This window comes from Talpa europaea, assembly GCF_964194135.1.
Source record: "Talpa europaea genome assembly, chromosome: X".
NCBI classification, from domain to species: domain Eukaryota; kingdom Metazoa; phylum Chordata; class Mammalia; order Eulipotyphla; family Talpidae; genus Talpa; species Talpa europaea.
Genome location: NC_140081.1, coordinates 52808044 through 52829232, shown reverse-complemented (window position 1 = coordinate 52829232; position 21189 = coordinate 52808044). Strand labels below are relative to the sequence as shown.

The 21189-nt window shown below is 35.6% G+C and overlaps 1 protein-coding gene across 1 annotated transcript in view; it reads left to right on the top strand.

The window, feature by feature from the left end:
* Window positions 1-433: 433 nt before the first annotated feature.
* Window positions 434-21189, top strand: part of BRWD3 (bromodomain and WD repeat domain containing 3) — a gene marked incomplete at both ends in the record, with an annotated part of 168940 nt that continues 148184 nt past the window's right edge. Inside the window, 6 exons of the mRNA XM_084259146.1 lie at window positions 434-464; window positions 589-647; window positions 843-872; window positions 1284-1343; window positions 12395-12545; window positions 16647-16745. Of these exons, the coding sequence (XP_084115272.1) occupies window positions 434-464; window positions 589-647; window positions 843-872; window positions 1284-1343; window positions 12395-12545; window positions 16647-16745 (430 nt within the window). The remainder of the gene's footprint in view (window positions 465-588; window positions 648-842; window positions 873-1283; window positions 1344-12394; window positions 12546-16646; window positions 16746-21189) is intronic.

Sequence of the window (21189 nt, the reverse complement as noted above, 5' to 3'; positions counted from 1 at the left end):
AGAGCGTCTGCCGTCAATTAACACTTCTCCCTCCTTCCGGGAGCGGTTGCTAGGCAACCTTTGGCCGTCTAAGAGAGTAGAAGCCTGTGGTCGTATTAGTGCCTCTGGCGGCGAATAGCGAGCGCTGCAGGCAGCTCTCATAGTTTTTACCCTCCCCTCTCTCCACCTCCTTTGCCCCCGCCCACCACTCCGCCACTTGGGCTCCTCCCTCCTCTTCTCTCTCTCCCTCTCCTTCCTCCTCCGCCTCCTCAGCTCTTGGGGTAGAATATCTATGGGTCGAAACGTGATGCGATGAATCCGAGAGAGACCGAAACTGGGACGTGGAGTGCGGCGGAAGCGGCGGGACTCCTGGGCATGGGGGCTTCATCACAATAGAGGCAGCGCCCCCACCCGCCTCTTCGGAGCGAAGCCCCCAAAACCCCTCGGGAAAAGGATGGCGGCGGCACCTACCCAGATCGAAGCTGGTGGGTAGCTGTGTCGGGGGCAAAAGGGATGGAGGCTTAGCGCGACGGCTGTCAGTTTCTTTTGAAAAAGCTTCTATTTCTTTTCTTTGCCTCCTTCTCAATCTCTTTCCCCCCTTTTCTTCAGAGCTGTATTACCTGATCGCTAGATTCTTGCAGTCCGGACCATGCAACAAATCCGCTCAGGTAAGAGGCACAAGATCTGGGACTCGCTGGGATTGGTCCCAATGGGGAAATCGAGGTAGCGGGTTGCGTGGCTCCGCTGAGAGAGAGGGAAAGGCCGGCCTTGACCGTCAGCTGCTGGGTTCTAAGTAGGGAGGGAGGGAGGAATGGGTTAATGGCTCGAGCTGCTCCTCATATCCATGTTTCCCTTTTGCTCAGGTGCTAGTGCAGGAGCTCGAGGAGCATCAGGTAAGGTCTCCCTTTGGGAAGAGGGGAAGGGTTGAGGTAAGACTGGAGAAAGCTTAGAGCAAGTCGGGCGGAGGGCAGGGGCCGAGAGGGAGGCTTGGATCTGGGCACTCATAGCTGTTGTCACAGCAGTGCACCGGTCTCTTCCCTCAAAAGGGGCAAATAGTGCTGGGGTCTTAACTCGCCCCCTCTTTTTGCCTGCGGGAGGCGGTTTTTCGGGATTCCTACTCCTCGGCCTTCTCCCTCTATCCCCCATCCCCCCGTCGTCTCTGAGGCGGTAGCTATCCGGCCGGTAGAAACACGGACGCAAAAGGGTCGGGGGCACAGACCCAAACTAGGTCGGGTTGATGGGGAGTGGATGTTTAGCCTTTATCGTTTGCTCCCCTCCCCCCTTTCTTTTCCTCTGGCCCCCAGCTGATTCCGCGCCGCTTAGACTGGGAGGGGAAAGAGCACCGAAGAAGCTTCGAGGATCTGGTGAGTAAAGTTTTCATTTCAACTTAACCCAACTCTTTCTCTACTTTCCCCCAACCTTGTTCCCCCAACCCGCCCCTGACCCCACAGCCAACGGGGCTCTAGCTTAGTGCCGAGTCTAAGAACGACTGCCCCCTTCCCCCCTCCCAGCGAGTCGGAGAAAGGGTACCTTGCCCTCCCCTGGCCTCGCTTGTTTCCACCCGAAAACTTTGAAGAATGTAAGTTGGTTATCAGAGGTGCGGGACTGTGGATAGTGAATATGTTACAAACATTGGGAAAGGCCCTTTGTAGGGGGAAAAGGGAGAGAAACCAGGGGGTTATCTTGGGGCACGTACCAAGGACTGACGCTGGCCAATGACAGCGTTGGTAACTGCTAGGAGTTCCGGATTAGTGGAAGAAAACTGGCTTCTGGTTGGTCCTGGCTTGAAATACGGGAACTGAGGCCAGGCTTAAGTCTTTTTTTTTTTTTTAAAGGAACAGCGGGGGCGGGGGGTGGCGGGGGTGGTGGGCAACTGGGGCCTTGGGGGTGGGGACTGAAAAGAGGAGCGGACCGACCTGATACTGGGGAAAAAGCGACACAATTACAAATAATAGGGAACATCGAGCGAATTCCAAAATGTGCCGATTAGATAATTCGACTACCAAATAAAAACAGAATCGCCTCTCTCAGATTTTAGAGAAATATTTCATCAGATCATTAAATTGGCATTCGTGCTAATAAATTCTCACTAAATAAATTACGACCTTTTTGAGAATTGACAAAACATGATTTTGTGTTTTCAAGGCGACAACAATGGTCATATTTTAAAATAGAATATACCCAAAGCGTGGAACTGTGTTGTTTTTCCTGTAAAATGATTTATAGTGTAAATGTATCTTCTGTTAAGTCTTGACACGCACAAAAAAGGTTTTTTTTATTTTTGGGAAGAAGTTCTCTTGTGTTACCCACTAGCACTGTGAATTGGAAGGGAATGAAAGGAGAAAGAAGTGATGTTGCTAAAGTGTTAATTCAGCTATAATGAGATTTAAGTGGAAGAATATTGGACAAAGTTAAAGGGAAGTGGAACTCTAAATGTAAATACACTGATTTAAACTTTTTAAAAACAATATTTAAATTGCTTCGTTGTTCATTTGATACTTCTTTTTATTAAAATAATGAGGCCATGTTAATTGTTACTAAATCTAGTCACTAAATTTTTCTTATTTTTTGCAAATCACAAAATGAAAATTGTGATAAGGATAAGCTCACTGTACTGTTAATGGTGAAAAATTCTGCGATGGATAAAAATTATTTCTGAAAATCTGCATGTATTCTCAGTTTATTTAATTTGTAGTCAGACCTTTTGTTGAACTTAAGTCTTGTCAAAAAAGGTGCAAAACCAACAGTAACTATACTAATATGTTTTAACACTTTATGACTAATGTGGTTTTAAAGATACAGTTTTATACTGAGGTGTATTGAAAATGTTTTCGTTTACATTTGTGTCTAAACACACCATTTTAGGCAGGTGGCAAAAGGAAACTTAAAAAGTAAAACACTATAAAAATCAACTTGACAGTGATGAAATAAGTGAACATTAAAATAATTAAAAATATGGAGTCTCTTAACCACATACAAAAATACAAAAAACAAAACTGATATAATTGGATTTCCTTTCCTTATATTTTAATGGCATATTGTTCTGTAATTGTAATCAATGTTCATTCTATGGTTTGTATTTTCTGTACATATACTTATCTATATTTGAATAGTCATTTCTATTTTAATGGTAGAAAAAGATTCAGTTGTTTTTAACTTGCTTTGATTTGAGCTGAGTGTAGCATTTGGGTTACTTCCAGTTTTTCATTATCTTTGCATAATTAAGTAGCCTTTCTGCTGTGTGTGTGTGGATCGTTTTTCCTGGGCTATAGTTCTGAAGGGGAGTTATCAGGTCAGAAAGTCTCATCTTGTAAGATTGTACTAATTTATTATGTCACCATCCTAGATACTTAGAGGGAGTTTTATATTTTTTAATCTTTCGGTGGCTTTAATAGGTGAAAATAGCCTCTACTTGACTTAATCACCTCTTTTCTTCCGTTTGTAGAGGGGCTTAACTTGAACCAGTTATGTTAATCCATTTTTATATCCCTACATATACTTGCTTTTCACCTTTTCTTTTTCTTTTTTTTTTCTGTGTTTGTTTCCTTATACGTTTTAAAACTTTATATACAGAGAATTTCTTCTATTGTTTGAACATAATCTAAAGATAGTATATTGTTTTTGTTTTTAATTTAATTTTTTAAAAGATTTATTTATTTATTCATACAAACACTGGGTACAGTCAGAAGCGAGGGAGGGTGAGAGAATTCACCAGAGCCAGAGCAGGGAGCAGAGCAGGCAGAAGGACCGAAGTACACTGCTGAGGGGAGCAGCGGGCGGCAGGAGAGGTCTGCGGGCGGCCAGAGAGGTCTGAGCGCCATGTGGGTCCCTCCTCTGGTGGCCGGGGAGCAGCCCGGGATCGGGGGATCCAACAGGCGCTGCTTCACAACCCAGTGCTCAACCACTGAGCCACCGGGGAGGCCCCTAATTTAAATTTTTTATGTTGTACACTTAGGTTTTCATTTTTTCACATTGGGATCCAATATTTTGATGCAAAATGCTCGTTCTCTACCAAAGATTTCTTTGTTAAGGGAAGATAGGACAGGACTGAGTGAGAATTTTAACAGAAGGAAAAGAAGTGTAATGGCTGGAAACTGAGTATTCACCAGTTGTATTTTTGATTAAAATTATTTCATATTTGACCTCTCAGATTTTGAGTGGCTTTATTGTGGGAGAGATGGGTGTTTTCTTGGAGTATTTTTTTAAGTGTTATCAGAACAATGCGTTTATACAGTGTTGATTTTTGATTTAGCTGCGGGTTTTTGTATTGAAATTTAGGGCAAAGTATTAGTATAGCGTACAGTCTGATAATGTTACGTTATATAGCAGCACTTCAAATACTACATACTGAGGTTTAAAAAGAATGAAAGTGTATAAAGGACTATGAACAAAGATATGACATACTAAATTGGGGGTTGCATAACTGTGTTTTTACTACTCATTCGAAACAAAAATCCTGCCTTTCTGTCCATATATATACTTATATATATACACACACATACATATACATATATATATACACACACACATATATATGGTTCTGGTTGAATTAATTGTACTGTTTAACTTGATTTATCCAGAAGGATATTAAGATAATAGTAAGTTAGATTTCTTCAGTACTTCATTACTGTTACTACTATATGTTCTAGAAATCCCCCTTTCTTTCTTCTTAAATCTGATTTAGTGTTTTACTTATAATTTGGAACGCAGGAGAAGGTGCTTTTTTGGTAAAGCTACTGGCAGACCAGTATTGACAAATCCAGATCTAAAATGCCTTTTAAAACCTGACTCTATAAGTGAAATATATTTATATTTATGATGAATTCTAAAGGTTTTTGAATATGGCATTCAAAATAAAACAATCTAAATTAATTTTAGAAATTTTTGGTAGTGATGGAGAATTTTGAATTCATGATGATTGTTTTTGAAGTTTGATCTGAACTTTTTTTTTAATTTTCTACTTCACTGTTATTAACAACTTAATAGAATTAGATTTGCTTTTTGAAATTCATCTTAAGATAGATAATTTAAATAATTACAGATGTCCTTTCATTTCTGGTGGCCCTGTCAGTCTGATCACTATGTTATTGCTTCTTCCTTGAAGGAGTGAGAAACGTACTAATTAGGGACTGTGTGTTTGTTTAAATGAATGATTTTTTGTTATTATGGACATTTTACATATTGAAGTAGTGACTTGGAAACATTTTTTAATGGCACCTTTTAAGAGGTTTAAATCATTTTATGGCGACTCCTCATAAAACTGAACCAAAGGCATAATTGTTCTTAGGTTTGGTATGTGTTTTTACATTTATTCATCATTTTCTCCCATAGAATTGAAAGCACTAATTATCGCTTACATTTGGAGTGACATAGATTGTATTACCTTCCATTTTATTCACAAAAGACTTGAAGCAATTTTATACTGTTAAGCAAAACTTTTATCATGGCTGTATGATCACTACTATTTTTAAAAAGAATACATACATATATAAAAACTTGCATCTACATATAGCATATTTAAGTTTAAAAGTTTTTTACATCTTCTCATTTGATTCTCAACTACTTTGAAACACTGTATTTAAATTCTAGTCATACCTGTATTTTTTTCTTACCATACTCTTTTTCTCTATTTAGTAATAGCTTGAATTGTCTATTAGAACAATTAGAACATAATCTTTGAGTGCTGGTAGCATAGTTATTGAATCTGTAGGTATGGAAGCGGTTTAAGTATGTGTAATTTATTAACTGGTATGTGGACACACAATCATAGTTAGGAAGAACAGAATGCACCATGGGAAAGCAAAAAGCATGCCCTGCTCAACCCAGTGTGGATATAGTGCTGATAGGTATTATGGCAGAGAACAATCAATGTATGGTAGCTAGTATTACTACTGACTTGATTCAGCAATGTGTATATGCTGATTTTTTGTAATACTTTTGTTTTAACTATTTGTCTGGCTTGACCCTTGACTTTTATTTATTTTTCACACCTGGAATGTAGGAACATACTTTTAAAGATAAAATCATTTTGGAAATTTATCATTAATCCTAGGAAAACTGGTGTCTCAATACAAATGAGATGGTATTAAGAAAAGCAAAGTAGGGAGTAATATTTTTTTTTTTAATAAAATTTTGTCCTGAAAATCCTTTCATCAAATTTGAATAGTTGTTTAATTTGTGTTTGTCTCATTTTACTGATATATTTGGTCAATTAATGATAAGATTTTAATAGGGAGAAAAATAATAATTTAAAGGCACTTTCGTATTTGTGTCATATTAGAGATGCCCTTGCTTGACTTTTCTTACATAGCATTTTGTGGGGAGTGGAAAAGACCATGAAATACAGTCTGGAAGATAGTTTTTACTTACTGAGTGATAACCTCTCAAGAGATTTGATTTCCTCATTTATGAAATAAAAATCTGTGCTGTTTTAGACAATTGCTGTGTACCAAATGAGTTAAATATGTAAGAATGTATTTTGTTAATTGAAAATGTTGTATAAACAAATTAGTAACTATTTTAAAAATAGGACATAAGGAAAATCTGGAGACCTATGGTCCCAGAATTTGATTTTCTTAGCTAATAAGCACCACTTAATTTTCTTAATATTTTATAGCATAAAGGTCATATCAAAAAGTAACATTATTCACACAATGGAATACTACCCAGGTATTAAAAAAAATGAAACATTACCTGTGCAACAATTATGACTCTAGAGTGTATTGTTCTAAAGTCAAGTCAGAGGGAGAAAGACAAACACCATATGATTTCACTCATATGTGGAAGATAATGAAGAAACACAAATGAACAAGCAAAACAAATATGAACTCTTGAAACTGTAAAAACAAAATATATAGTGATTACCAGAAGGAAAAAGGAAAGCTTGGTGGGTACATTGGGCAAGTGTGGTCAAATGTGTGGTGAAGGATGGAAACTAGAATTCTGGTGGTGAGAAAAATACGATATTACACAGATGTTGATTTGTAATGCTATACACCCCATATATATATATATATATATATATATATATATATATATAACTTTACAAACCAGTATGCAATAAAAATTGAAAGTAAGAAGTTTCAGAATTGAATCCAAAATGAGTATTTTGAAGTACGATTTTTAATTCAAACGAGAAATTATAGGGTCAAAAGATATTTAGTGTCATTTGTGTTGGATTATAGAAGAGAAGTTCAGTGTGATGCTGGTGTAAAATTCACTCTTTCAAGAAGTGGGAGGTAGGGATCCTAATCTCTTCTTCTGAACTTACTCTGTACATTGTTGATATTTTTTTGTATTTTAAATTACCTTGTTGAAAGTGTTTTCTCATGTCCTTTAGTATTTACCATGATACTTTATCTGGCCCTTAGTTATTAAGTTGTTCAATTTTCTTAGCTTTTGTTAATAGCATTTCATTATATATATATGTATATATATATATATATTTAGCCTATTTAATCTACAATCTGGTATTGTGTTCTCTACTGACAAATTTATAGAATGTGGATGGGTCCCTTTGCTAGTCTTGATATCTTCTGCCCTCAGGGTTATAGTAGTTGCAGTGCTTTCTTGAGGCAGTATAACACAGATAATACTTGAGCCTAAATAGGTTGCTATGGCTCTCATTTCTGAGGAAATTTTAAAACGAATGAAAACAAATGCTAGTAAGAGTGACTAACATTTTCAAAGTGAAGTGTTAGGAAGTCTTAACACGTAGCCCACCCTGTTAACCAGTGTGCATTTCCCTCCCCACCTTGAAATTCAGCAAACATTAAAATGGGCACTTAAATTATAAATATATAAAATTGGTATCTTGCAGACATTTATATTTTATTGAGAAGTATTAAGAAGAAAATAAACTTACTAATTTTTTTTCCTCCAGTTTCTGTTTTAATAGTATGTATTTTCTTCCTTCAAAGTCAGATATTTCTGGGCCTCCCCGGTGGCACAGCGGTTGGGCGCTGGGTTGCGGAGCTGCCAAGGCCTCTGCAGCGCTGGTTCGATCCCCGGCTGCTCCCCGGCCACCGGAGGAGGGTCCCACATGGCGCGCAGACCTCGCCTGCCGCCCGCTGCTCCCCTCAGCTGTGTACTTCGGTCCTTCTGCCTGCTCTGCTCCCCGCTCTGGCTCTGTTGAATTCTCTTACTCACCCGCACTTCTGACTGTGCCCAGTGCTTGTATAAATAAGTAATAAATAAATAAATAAATAAACAAATCTTTAAAAAAAAAGTCAGATAATTCTCTAGATAGAGTTTCATATTGCTTTTTATTTTTTAACATTTTGGAGGAGCATCTTAAACATTGAGGATATATTTTTTGCTAGTGACTGTGTAGAGTATGTTTGTTGGGTAGGAGTTTTGCAGTGCTAATGCTCTCTCTCCCTTTCCTGTGCCTGTACTGTGAACTTTTACTTTTCCTTCAAGTGTGAAGTTGGATATGAACTTATACCCAGGCCAAATTGGTTACTGTACTTCTTTGCTTCCTTAGGAGTTTTGTAGTTTTGATTTGTTTCCATTTACTTGTTTATTTCTTCCACGGACTGTGGGTTCCCTTAGGCACCAATTTAATATTCTTTCCATTGTCATCTCTGAATGCTTGAGTATGATTTTTTGTTTTAACCAAATCATACGAGGTGGTAACCATTATTCCCTCCTTTACAGATGAGGATGTTCAGGCTCAGAAAGACCATGTAATATTGCAGATCACATTAATTGGGAGCAGGGGATGCTGGAAAATTCAAATCTCAGTCCTTTCTACTCTATCACATTGCTAGAACAGCTAGTATATTTTAGAGCCTGAATAATGTAGGCTCTCAAATTGATATATTTAAAACTTTGATGTCTTTTTCAAAATTTGTTTTCTGTCTTTTAATCTTAAATAAGGTGACTTTTTGTATATGCCTCCTCTATTTCCCTACCCCTGGCCAAAGTAAAAATCTCAAACAAAATGTTGCATTCTACTTCTATAGCATATTTTTCTAGTTTGATTCTTCTTAGGAAAGAGGACACTAACAATTCTCTGTTAATATTTGCTTTTTTAGACTTACTTGTTTGAGCCCTGTTCTAACAGACAAGTAAAAATAACATCATTGCTATTTGAAAATTAGTAAGTATGTCAAATGTAGCTCTTGGTAGAGGTCTGGCCCCCCTGAGATTAGGTACCTTTGAATTTTTATCAGTGTCCGGCTTTATTCCTTTTAATTAATTATGATGAGTAGGATAATCTCAGTAATCTCTCTGGTATTTTCAGTTGTCAAATTGGTACTAGTGTGGTAATTCAAATGTTAGATTTTTCTCTTTAGGTCATCCTTATCAAGAAGAGTTATAATGTAGCTTTCATTTATTTTTCTATCAGTTATTCAAATTTTAAATTATTTTTATTTTTTACAGTCTTTCCATTAACTACCTTTATAATTCTTCAACATGCTTAATTTGGTACTGTGACCATGGGGACCCATATTCCTGTCCACTTCTCACCCTCCCGCACCTCTGACCTATACCCCAGTTCTTGTATAAATAAAAAAAAAAAATCTGAAAACAAAAAAGCTTCATACTAAACTTAAAAAAATTGGACCTCCCCGGTGGTGCAGCGGTTGAGCACTGGGTTGCAAAGCTTCCCGCGGCCTCTGCAGCGCTGGTTCGATCCCCAGCTGCTCCCCGGCCACCGGAGGAGGGTCCCACATGGCGCGCAGACCTCTCCTGCCGCCCGCTGCTCCCCTCAGCAGTGTACTTCGGTCCTTCTGCCTGCTCAGCTCCCCGCTCTGGCTCTGGTGAATTCTCTTACCCTCCCACGCTTCTGACTGTACCCAGTGCTTGTATAAATAATCAAATAAATAAATAAATAAATCTTAAAAAAAAAAAAATAATGGCCTCCCTGGTGGCGCAAGGGGTTAAGACACAACCTTTGAAGCTATCCACAGGCACTGCAGCACGAGTTTGATCCCAGGCCAGGGAGCTACCCACATGACACAGCAGACCTCTCCTGACTCGCCCACTGTTCTGGGCGAGTATTCCATTCACTCTGCCCATTCTGCTCCCCTCTCTGCCTATGGTGAATTCTCTCACCCCCACACTGCTGGCCTGTACCCCAGTTCTTGTACGCATAAATAAATAAATCCTTAAAAAAAGAAAAAAAATAATAAAATTTTGTTGATTCTAGAGTTATGGACTTTTTGATTGGAACCACTAAGAAAGTGTGCAATTTTTATTGAAGAGAGTAAATACCAAATTTGTGAAATTTATTTACTAATTTATAATACAAATCTTCAAAGATGAGAAATTTGGGGTGTGAGTGGATAAACCTCAGTTTAGTTGCTTAGTTAATGATTCTGTAGTTTTGAGTTATTACTGTGGATTGATAAAATTTCTTACATAATTAGCTGAAAATCATTTTTATAAAATGAAATATCTAGGGGGCTTAAGATGTCAGTTTAAGATGTAATTCTGACAGGCTTACCAGTAGAAGGACAATTCTAAAAATTCCCATTTAGAGAGTTTCCATTTTTCTGGATTATATATTGCTAGATATTTCAAAATTTCTAGGGTCATTAGATTTTTGTGAGATGTTAATTGGATGAAGAAAATGAAACTGACAAAATAGAAAATGCCAGTAAAGACATCAACTATCATCCTATGTAAAGCCTTTATATAGCATTTACTTGATGAAAATGTATTGGCTGATCTCAGAAGCCGTGTCTATTCAGGATAGTGTTGGGGATGGGGAGAGGAAAGGGCATAAACTAGATGTTAATGTACAGTATTTTATCTTTGTGATATTTTCAGGGTTACTAACTATATGCAGACATATTTTAGAACATGTCATAATGGTGAGAGTATGAATTATACTTAAGTTAGGATTTTAGGATATCAGTTTCTATATGTACCAAATTTTTTTTTTAGATTAAATCTTCAGCTCTTTGACATTAATATTGCCTGTATATTTTACTGAAAGATAGCTCTTTGTAGTTATTTTCTGGGAAAATAAAAAATAGAGATGTGAGAAATAATTGGAAACATTTGGCATATTCTTTGTCCCTAAACCAGAAGCAAAACCTTATAAAGTAATCAAGGCAAGGAAAAAAACAAACAGGTTAAGTTGCCGTTCTTCATGAGCATTATGTCAGTTGCCCAGGCCCCAGTTATCTTGGTAGATTATAATTGGTTTTTGCAGGGACTTACAAAAAAATAATAGGCAGGAAATTAAAAAAAAATTACAAAAGAATCACTTATTCCCAGAGTTCTGAATACCTGTTGGATTGTAACCACTTGTGTTTTCCAGGAAGCTAAAAATGTACTCTGATGTGAGAATCTAAAACTTTTCCTCTATGATTTCATGTGCCATTACTTATAGATAGGCTGAACTTTGGTTTTTATTAATTCATTGATTCATTGAACAAATATTTATTGATTTCTGCTTAACTTAATACCAGGCACTATTCTGGATTCTAGGAATACAGCACTGAACAGAACACACAATCTCTTCTCTCATGGTGATCATTAGGGATGACTTAAAAAATTACTGTGTTTTGTTCTTGACCTGGTGTTAATATGTTGATGTATGTCCTATGTGATGGGGTGTGTGTGTATGTGTATGTAATTAGACACAGTTCTGTTGTTTTATTGTCTCATCTCTACACATTTTAGCCAACTTCAAAAATTTACTTGTGTAAAAATAAGTTATTGTTGTAATGAAAAATAAGTTATTGTTGTAATGAATTTTGAGTACATATCTCAGTTGTTCACATCACAAGTATTTATAAAATCATTAATTTGATACTCTTAAAAACCAGTTAACTTTTCTAGGAAAAATGATTCTGCTTTATTATGCAAATGGCTTTTGTTAATCCTAAAGTGATTTGAGTGAGATTCCTGCAATACCTTTTGTTTGCATTCTTATTTGTATACAATATAGATCCTGGATTCTTTTTCTAAAGATTTATTTATTTATGCATAGAAGAACTGGGGTGTAGGCCAGAGGTGTGGGGCATGAGAGGATTCACCAGAGACAGAGTGGGGAGCAGAACAGGCAGAATACATCCTCTGATTCTTGATCATTTCATTATTACTACTGAATAAATCAAGTATTAGAATCATCATCTTTGTACTTATAGGGTTTTAGGCATGCTTACTTTCGCTTTTGTAACACTTATTTCATAAGAATGACTGATAAATGTTTTAAATCAAGCCATGTAAAAGTAAGAGTGCCACATCATTTAAATGTTACCATATCATTTAAATGTACATAATTTTTGTAGTTGTTTCTTAAATTTGGCTTAAGTATTACATATTCATAATGTTACTTTATTTTTTCTGTAATTTAAAATTATTGTTTGATCCATTTTGGATGGAACAATTTGATAATGGTCTAGATTTTCTTTAACCAAATTTGTTTTTAATGTGCTTTATTTATGCTTTTTAGGTGGCAGCCAATGCACACATTCCTCCAGACTACCTCCTTAAAATTTGTGAGCGGATTGGTCCCTTACTAGATAAGGAGATCCCTCAGAGTGTTCCTGGGGTACAGACATTACTAGGCGTTGGTCGGCAATCTCTGTTACGGGATGCCAAAGGTAAGATTTTCACAACTTTGAGAGGCAGGAGTGGGAAGTAGAATATTTTTACATTAAGTAAATGTTCCCATAGTTTTATAAATAATATCTTTCTTCTACTTTTTCTATCTTGCCAATATTTTTTAAATTTTCTTGGCCTGTAAGTTTTTAGAGTCCTTTTTCTGTAAAAACTGTCAGTATCATATTTTTCTTTTTCCTTCTGGCTTATTTCACTGAGCATAATTCCTTCTAGTTCCATCTACATTGCGGCGGATGACATGAATTTATTGTTTTTGATTGCTGAATAATAACATTGTGTATATATGCCACATCTTCTTGATCCAGTCATCTATTTTTGGGCATTTGGGTTGTTTCCAGGTTTTACCTATTGTAAGTAGTGCTGCAGTAAACATAGATGTATAGGTGTTCTTTTGAATTAATGTTTTTGTGTCCTTTGGGTAGATGCCTAGTAGTGGAATTGCCGGGTCGTATGGTCGCTCCATTTTTAGTAGGATCCACTATGATAGGAAACATTTCATTCTCAAAAAAAAAAGGTTAGATTTTTTCCCCCAATGTGGTCAAAGTTTACCTAAGTATAGCATGCAAGTGGAAAAATAGGGGACAGAAATCAGGTATTGGCAGCTTTTCCATTTTCACTTGTATGTGAACTTTTTTTTTTTTAAGATTTATTCATTTATACAAGAACTGGGGTACAGGTCAGATACACGGGAGGGTGAGAGACTTCACTAGAGACAGAACAGTGAGCAGAACAGGTAGACGGACCAACGATACTGCTGAGCGAAGCAGTGGGCGAGGCAGGAGAGGTCTGCCACACCATGTGGGTTTCTCCCTGGCCGTCCGGGAATGGAAACCACGCTGCAGAGGCTGTGGACAGCTTCACAGCACTGCGCTCAACCTTCTGTGCCACCGGGGAGGCCCCTGTGTTTGAATTTTTAATATAAATGCAGGGACATAAAGCATGAATATAAGTCAAGATATTTCAATGAACAAGTTTCAGCAGTTCAACTTTATAAGAATCATAAATAAACCTTTAATTTTTTCTGAAAATGAAAACTGTCAGTATCATAGATGTAAAGAATATAAAATCTTATAATCTTGTGGAATATAAAATTTTGTAATTTTGTGGAATAGAGATCTCAAAAGATCACTGCTTTGATTAGTAGAGTATAAATGCATAAAATAATATTTTATTACACATTATAATCTTAATCTTTGTAAGTCTCGATGTCATCCTAATATCATTTCATAAATATATTTCATACTAGGTGAATGAAAATTATGTGTAAAGTTTTTTGGAAAATATTTGTTTTAATGTTTATCAGTTTGTATTGCATATGAAGCAGTAGCATCGTAGTGTATGGGAATTATTTTCCTCAGTTGCACACATAAGTTATGGTTGTTCTAAGCCAGTATACATAGTTTGGAGGGGAAGGCTAAACAATAGCATCAACCATGTTATTGAATGTAAGAATTTTTATTAAAAATATTAAAAATAAGGGCCTCCCTTGGTGGCGCAGTGGTTGAGTGCTTGGCTGCCAGGCTGCCTGCAGCCTCTGCAGCGCCAGTTCCATACCCGGCCGTTGGCGAGGGTCCCACATGGCGCGCTACAGACCTCTCCTGCTGTGCCTGCTGCTCCCCTCAGCAGTGTATTTCATCAGTCTGCCTGTTCTGCTCTCTGCTCTGGCTCTGGTGAGTTCTCTCACCCTCCCGGGCTTCTGACTGTACCCAGTGTTTGTATAAATAAATAAATAAATCATTTTTAAAAAGTGATATTTTTAAAAAAATATTAAAAATTAGATAGCAATGTTAACATAACTCTCATCATTGGTGAATGGAAAAATAAAAAGTGACTTTTGGAGATTTAAAAATAAAAGAGGTCAGATAAGAAACCAAGAAAGTACTACACATTGCCATACAGTCAAATTATCATACTTCAGTATTTACATACTTGATAGCAGCATTATTTTTTAAAAAAGATTTATTTATTTATTCAAGCACTGGGTATATTTGGTGGTATATTTGGATCATATGATATTTCCATTTTTATTTTTTATTATTTTTTAAAAAATTACTTATTTATTTATACAAGCACTGGGTACAGTCAGAAGCGTGGGAGGGTGAGAGAATTCACCAGAGCCAGAGCGGGGAACAGAACAGGCAGACTGACGAAATACACTGCTGAGGGGAGCAGTGGGCGCGGCAGGAGAAGTCTGTCGCGAAATGTGGGATCCTCACCAGTGGGCAGGGATCAAACAGGCGCTGCACAGGCTGCGGGCAGCTTCACAGCCCAGTGCTCAACCTCTGTGCCACCAGGGGAGGCCCAGCAGCATTTTTTTTTTTACTGAACTCTGTTCAGCTACATTTAGGAGCACATCAAAACAAAATATGCATTTATCAATCAAGATCCAAATGAAGGAAAACAAACACAAAGTCTCTAAATTGAACACTAAAAGTAGATGAACATTTGTGCAGAATGAATCAATATGTGCATTCTTGGACTGTTTTATTCTGTTCCAGTAAAAGTGTAAATTCAGATTATCAATTGTGTATTTTTGGAGGATTTTAGTTTTACCAACTCTTAATTGTGCTGTGTTCTTGGAACAAAGAAGGTCATAATAAATTCTTCTACACAATGAACTTTAAGTAGACAGTTGAAAATAAATATACTCCATGTAAACAAACACATACATATGCACAAAATAAAAGAAACTTTTATCTTTAAACAGTCAGTGCTTCCAAAAGCACATTTTATCTTCTCTCCCCTTAGTCTCTGTCTCCATTACATAATCATTCCTTTTTTCTGTCATGTCCTCTCGGTGTCTTCTGTTATCTCTTGAATGGTCTCTCTTTCTGATCTCTTTCAGAGTGTGTAATTCTCTGACCACTAACAGCAGCTTGTATTGCTTGAAAATGTTTAAACAAAAACATTACCCCATCAGTGACAGTTCAATAATAGTTTCTGTATAGTGCTGTTTTTCAACTTTTATAAATTGCCCCCAAAGTTACATAAAAGCCTCTTAAAAATATAAGGTAATATTTTAGTATAATAAATACTTCAAGTATAGCAAACAGTTAATTTCTGTGTTAATTTTATTAGCATAATGCTTTAAAAAATTCAATTCATGTATTCCTTGGTGGCCTAGGGGTTGTCTCATAAATAAAAAAAATTAAATAAAAATTTCAATGCATAAATGCAAATATTTGCATAAATAATACCTGATTTTAAACATCTAAAGAACTGGGGTATGGGCCAGAGGTGTGGGGGTGGGGGTGAGAGGATTTACCAGAGACAAAGTGGAGAGGAGAACAGGCAGACTTACTGAAATAAAATGCTAGGGAGGAGATGTCTGCTGCATGCTATGTGGGTTAGCTGCATGCTATGTGGGTTAGCTCCCTGGCCCGGGATTGAATTAAGGCCCTTGCAGTGATAACACTGAGACTTAACCCCTAGGCCATGAAGGAGGCACTAAACATCTAATTTTATAATGTAAGGAAATATTTCAATTCAGTTAATTTGGAAGTTTTTAGGAGAGTGGTAGAATGTTTTTGTTTCAAAGTTGAATTTTTAGGAATATTTTATATTTGCTTGATTTTTTACATAAATAAAACTATTTATAGTCTGTTATAATTTTGTAAGCAGTTTTGTTACTAGTTATGCACAGTAGGCAGGTACTCCATAACAGAACCATGTACCAAGGATAAATGTGTATGAATTTTACTTAGAATGCTGACACTATAGTTGTTTCCTTGCTTATATAGTTTTATATGATAGACATGTATAAGCCTAAAGATCTAGAACCAAAATAAATTTAAAACCTTAATCATATATATATTTAAATGAGATTCATATATATATATAATAAAAGCTTCAGTTCTGGATCAACACAGAATTAAAATATTTTGATGATATATTAAGGCATTGGTGCCTAACAGTGATAATTTAGTTTGTAGCATGGTGAAAAATATATATGTGTGTTATTTTTTGTGTTTTTAATAATTAGAAGTGTATTTTAGGAAATGATGTTGAAAAGAAACATCTGACTCTAAGGTAGTCAGGAAAACTGTTCTATTTCTTTACTAACTATTGATCCTTTTGCATAGACTGTAAGAATACACTATGGAATGGGTCTGCATTTGCAGCTCTACATAGAGGCAGACCTCCAGAACTACCTGTAAATTACGTGAAACCTCCAAATGTGGGTGAGTAATGTCCATGTGAGTTTATAAACATAAAATTCTTGATTTGTTCCTTCCTGAACTTGTAATAAAGCCAAAAATAGGTACCAGAATTAAATTTGAAGTATAAACAAATTTCGTTTATTTTTGAGGAGTTTCATGGTTGTTCCAGATTTTAAAGCAAACATAATCATGGTTTTGTAAAAGGTGAACCTTTTTTTCTTTATTTCTTTTTTTCCTTTTGTAGCAGAGGCATTTTCTTTTTTTATATACTACAGATGTTTTTAACCATACGGATGTCTGTTTACATATCTATGTGCTGAAATTTTTCAAAGATTATACAGGAAACTGTAAAGAGAAATTTCAAAAGGGAATAAAAGTGTATTCTGCTTATATCTGCTTCTAAACTTAAAACAATGTAATAAAATTTTCATATGTCTTTATTAAAACAAAAAAGTCACCCTTCCCACTTTTAGTTTACTAAAATTCCTTGTTTCTTTCATATTATTTTTTGGATATCTCTGACCAGACCATTATGAAGAAATATTAGTAGTGGCTCCCAAGAAGATCTAGCTATAAAACTGTTCATAGTTACATTAACTTTTACAAAATATGAACAAAAGCGAGCTACTAGATGAGTAATTGCCCCTCTACTTCCATGTTTTCTCAGAACTCTAAAATTTTTAAAAATTACATTTTATATATTATCTAGTACCTAGAGAATATGCTTAAATTCAAATTGAAAAGAGTACTTTTTTAAGGTATACTATTTTATGTAATAATTAGGACTTACTTAGCTCCGGAGGATAAATAAATTTAAATAGAAATAATTTTAAAAGATACTTAGAAACAGTGAAAGGTTCATATGGTTTATTAAGAGAAATTGGACACTGATATAAATTGCTTACAATACTTTTTCATGCTTACAATACTTTTCCACTAACTTTCTAACATTGGTATTTCATTTTCTGGAGTTAACATACAGAATATTCCAATCATTTCTCATTATTTATTACTAATTTATTACATCAAAATGAGGTAGGTTTTGTTATTCATGCATTTATGTATTTATGATAAAACATTTTCAGACTATTAACATTTTTTAATTTTTACTTTTTTAAAATTACATACTTTTGATTGAAGTAACATTGATTTACAACACTGTATATGATTTAGGGATATCAGTTCACACCTCTTCAGATGTATGTTACCCCGCCACGCTCACTGACAATGTACCCATAATCCACCACAAGCCATTGCATCCACCCCCCCCATTTTGCTCCCCACCCTACACTCTCCAACTCTGGTAGCCCTGATCTTGCAGTCAGATATCTAGGGCTTATTATGCCTGTTCCTTTGTTTATATTCTTTATATTCCACATATAAGTGAAAACATCTGATATTTGTCTTTCTCCTTCTGACTTAATTTTGCTTAGCATAATCCCCTTCACTCCCTTCCATATTATTGCAAATCACAAGAGCTCATCTTTTTATTGTAGCTGAGTAGCAGTCCATAGTGTGTATCTATCACATGTTTATCCACTCATCTGTCTCTTGGCATTTAGGTTGTTTCATTAACTTAGCCTTTGTAAATGATGTTGAAGTATACATGGGCATGTACATATTTATTCAAATTAGTGTTTTTGTATTCTTCAAATAGATACCCTAGAGAGATTGATGAATCACATGGCAGATCTGTTTTTACTATTTTGAGAAATTGCCATATTGTTTTCCATAGAGGAAAGAGTATATAAGGGTTCCTTTTTTCTCTATATCTTTGCCAGCTCTTGCTTCTGGTCTTTTTGATACTAGCCTTCTCATGGGTGTGAAGGGATGTTTGATTGTGGTTTTTATTTGCATTTACCTGATAAGTGATGATGAGCCTTTTTATATGTGCCTGTTGGTCATCTGTAAGTCTTCTTTGGAAAAGTGTCTGTTTAACTCTTCTGTCCATTTTTTCAATGGGTTGTTTTTGTTGAGCTGTGTAAGTTCTTTGTAGATCTTGGATATTAGCCTCTTGTCATTTGTATGGTGTGTAAACATTTTTTTGCCTTTTGGTAGGGTATCTTCATTTCAGTGATAGTTTCTTTTGCTCTGCAAAGCTTCTTGGTTTTATATATAGTCCCATTTATATATTTTTGCTTTGGTTTCTTTTGCCATTGGATTTCAGTCCCCAAAGATATCCCTGGAGCCAATGTTGTGGAATGTTTTGCTTATGTTTCCTTCTACGTATTTTATTGTTTCAGATCTTACATCCACTTTTATCTCTTTTGAGTTAACCTTTGTTTGTGGTGTGAGATAGTGGCCAATTTTCCTGTGTTTACATATGTTTTTCCAGCATCATTTTCTCTTTCCATTTCTTGTGTTCTGTTTTTTTTTAGTATCTTAGAGTTTTCATTGTACAGTTCTTTTACCTCCTTTGTTAGGTTTATTCCTAGGTATATCATTCTTTGTGATTGTAAATGTGATTGTTCTCTTGGTTTCTTTCTCTTTTGGTTCACTGTTTGCATATAGGAAGACAACAGATTTTAGTGTATTAATTTTGTGTCCTGCCATTTCACTCTCCTGATATATACTGTTTCTAGTGATAAATGTTTTTTAGTGGATTCTTTAGATTTTTCTTATATATTATTATGTCACCTGCAAATAGTGATAGTACTAGTACTTTTACAATTTGAAATCCTTTTATATCTTTCTTTTGTCTAATTACTCTAGCCAGGACTTCCAATACTATGTTATATAGTGGTGAAATTGGACATCCCTGTCATGCACCTTACCTTAGAGGAAATCCTTTCAGTGTTTGACCACTGAATTTAATGTTAGCTATGGGTTTGTCATATATGGCCTTTATTATATTGAGGTGTGGTACTTGTATTCCCATTTCATCAAATTTTTATTATAAATGGATTCTTCATCTTGTCAAATGCCTTCTCTGCATCTGTTGATATGATTATATGGCTTTATTCTTTCCTTTTGTTGATGTGGTGAATCATACTGAATGATTTGGGGATGTTGAACTATCCTTATACACAGTATTCTTTACTAAATGTATTTTTGAATATGGTTTGCTAGGATTTTATTGATGCTTTTTACATCTCTGTTCTCCAGGGATATTGATTTGTAGTTTTTATCCTTGTCACCTTTCGTATCAGAATAATGTTGGCCTCATTAATTTTATTTGGAAGCATTCACTGTTCTTCATTTTTTTTTTGAGAAGTTTGTGAACCATAGATATTGTTTCGACTTTGATTTGTTAGAATTTAGAAACGGAGTGATTTGATTTGGACATAGGCTTTTTTTATTTTTTTGGAAAGAGTGTGGTGGTGTCCCCTACTGCTGTTGTGTTGGTGTATCTGTTTTTATGGTTTTTTAAATAGTTTTTTGTGTTTTGATGCTCCTTCATTTAACACACACACACACACACCACACACACACACACAGATCCCTTAATCAGTATATATCTTTATCCCTGCCTCTTGTTTTCTTTTAACCTGGATATCTATTTTATTTTATATAAATATTGCCATCCCTGCCTTTTTTGAGTATCACTTACTTTCAAGATTGTTTTCCAGCCATTTACTTTGAGTCAGTGTTTATCTTAGAAGCTCAGATTGGAGACAGCAAAAAGTTGGGTTTTGTTAGATCAAACCAGTCACTCTGTTTTGATTGTGAATTCAGTCCATTTATTACCTTTAGAGTGATTATTGATATATAGGTACTTGCTGCTCCCGTTTTGCATTTAGTTTTTGACTTTTATCTTTTCCCAAGTTATTTTGAAAGTATCTGACTTTCCCCATTGAATTATCTTGGCACAGTGGTTGAAAGTTAATTGTATATGTATGGGTGTATTAAGTGGGCTCTGCTATACAAGTCCTCCAAACTTGCTCTTGGTTTTTCAAAATTGTTTTGGCTTTTCTAATTCCTAGCATTTTCATATAAATTTTAGATTTCTTAATTTCCACAGAAAAGCAACTAGGGGTTTTGCTTGGGATTACATTGAGTCTGAAGAGCAGAATGGAGAATTCACATCTTAACACGTAGCCTTCTAATCCAGGAACACAGTGTGATTCTCACATTTGTTTAGGTTTTAATTTCTAACTTCAGTGTTGTAGTTTTCACTGTACAAGTCTGGAACATTCACTGGTATTTTCTTCTAAGGATTTCATGGTTTTTGGTGCTGTAGTGTATATTTTTAAATTTCAGTTTCCACTTTTTTGTTGCTAGTAAACAAAGTTTTTTTTTTTTTTATATTGACTCTGCAAAATTCACTAACCAGATTTCTACTAGTGTTTTGTTTTTGTTTGTTGCTTATTTTTTTGAGATTCTTTACAAGTTAATATTGTCTGTGAATAAAAATAGGAGTAGTTATTTCTTTCTAATCGTGTGCCTATATTAATTTTTCCCTGCATTATTGAAGTGCGGGTGTCTCTACTAAAATGATGAAATCAAAGTGGTTTAGATTGGTGTG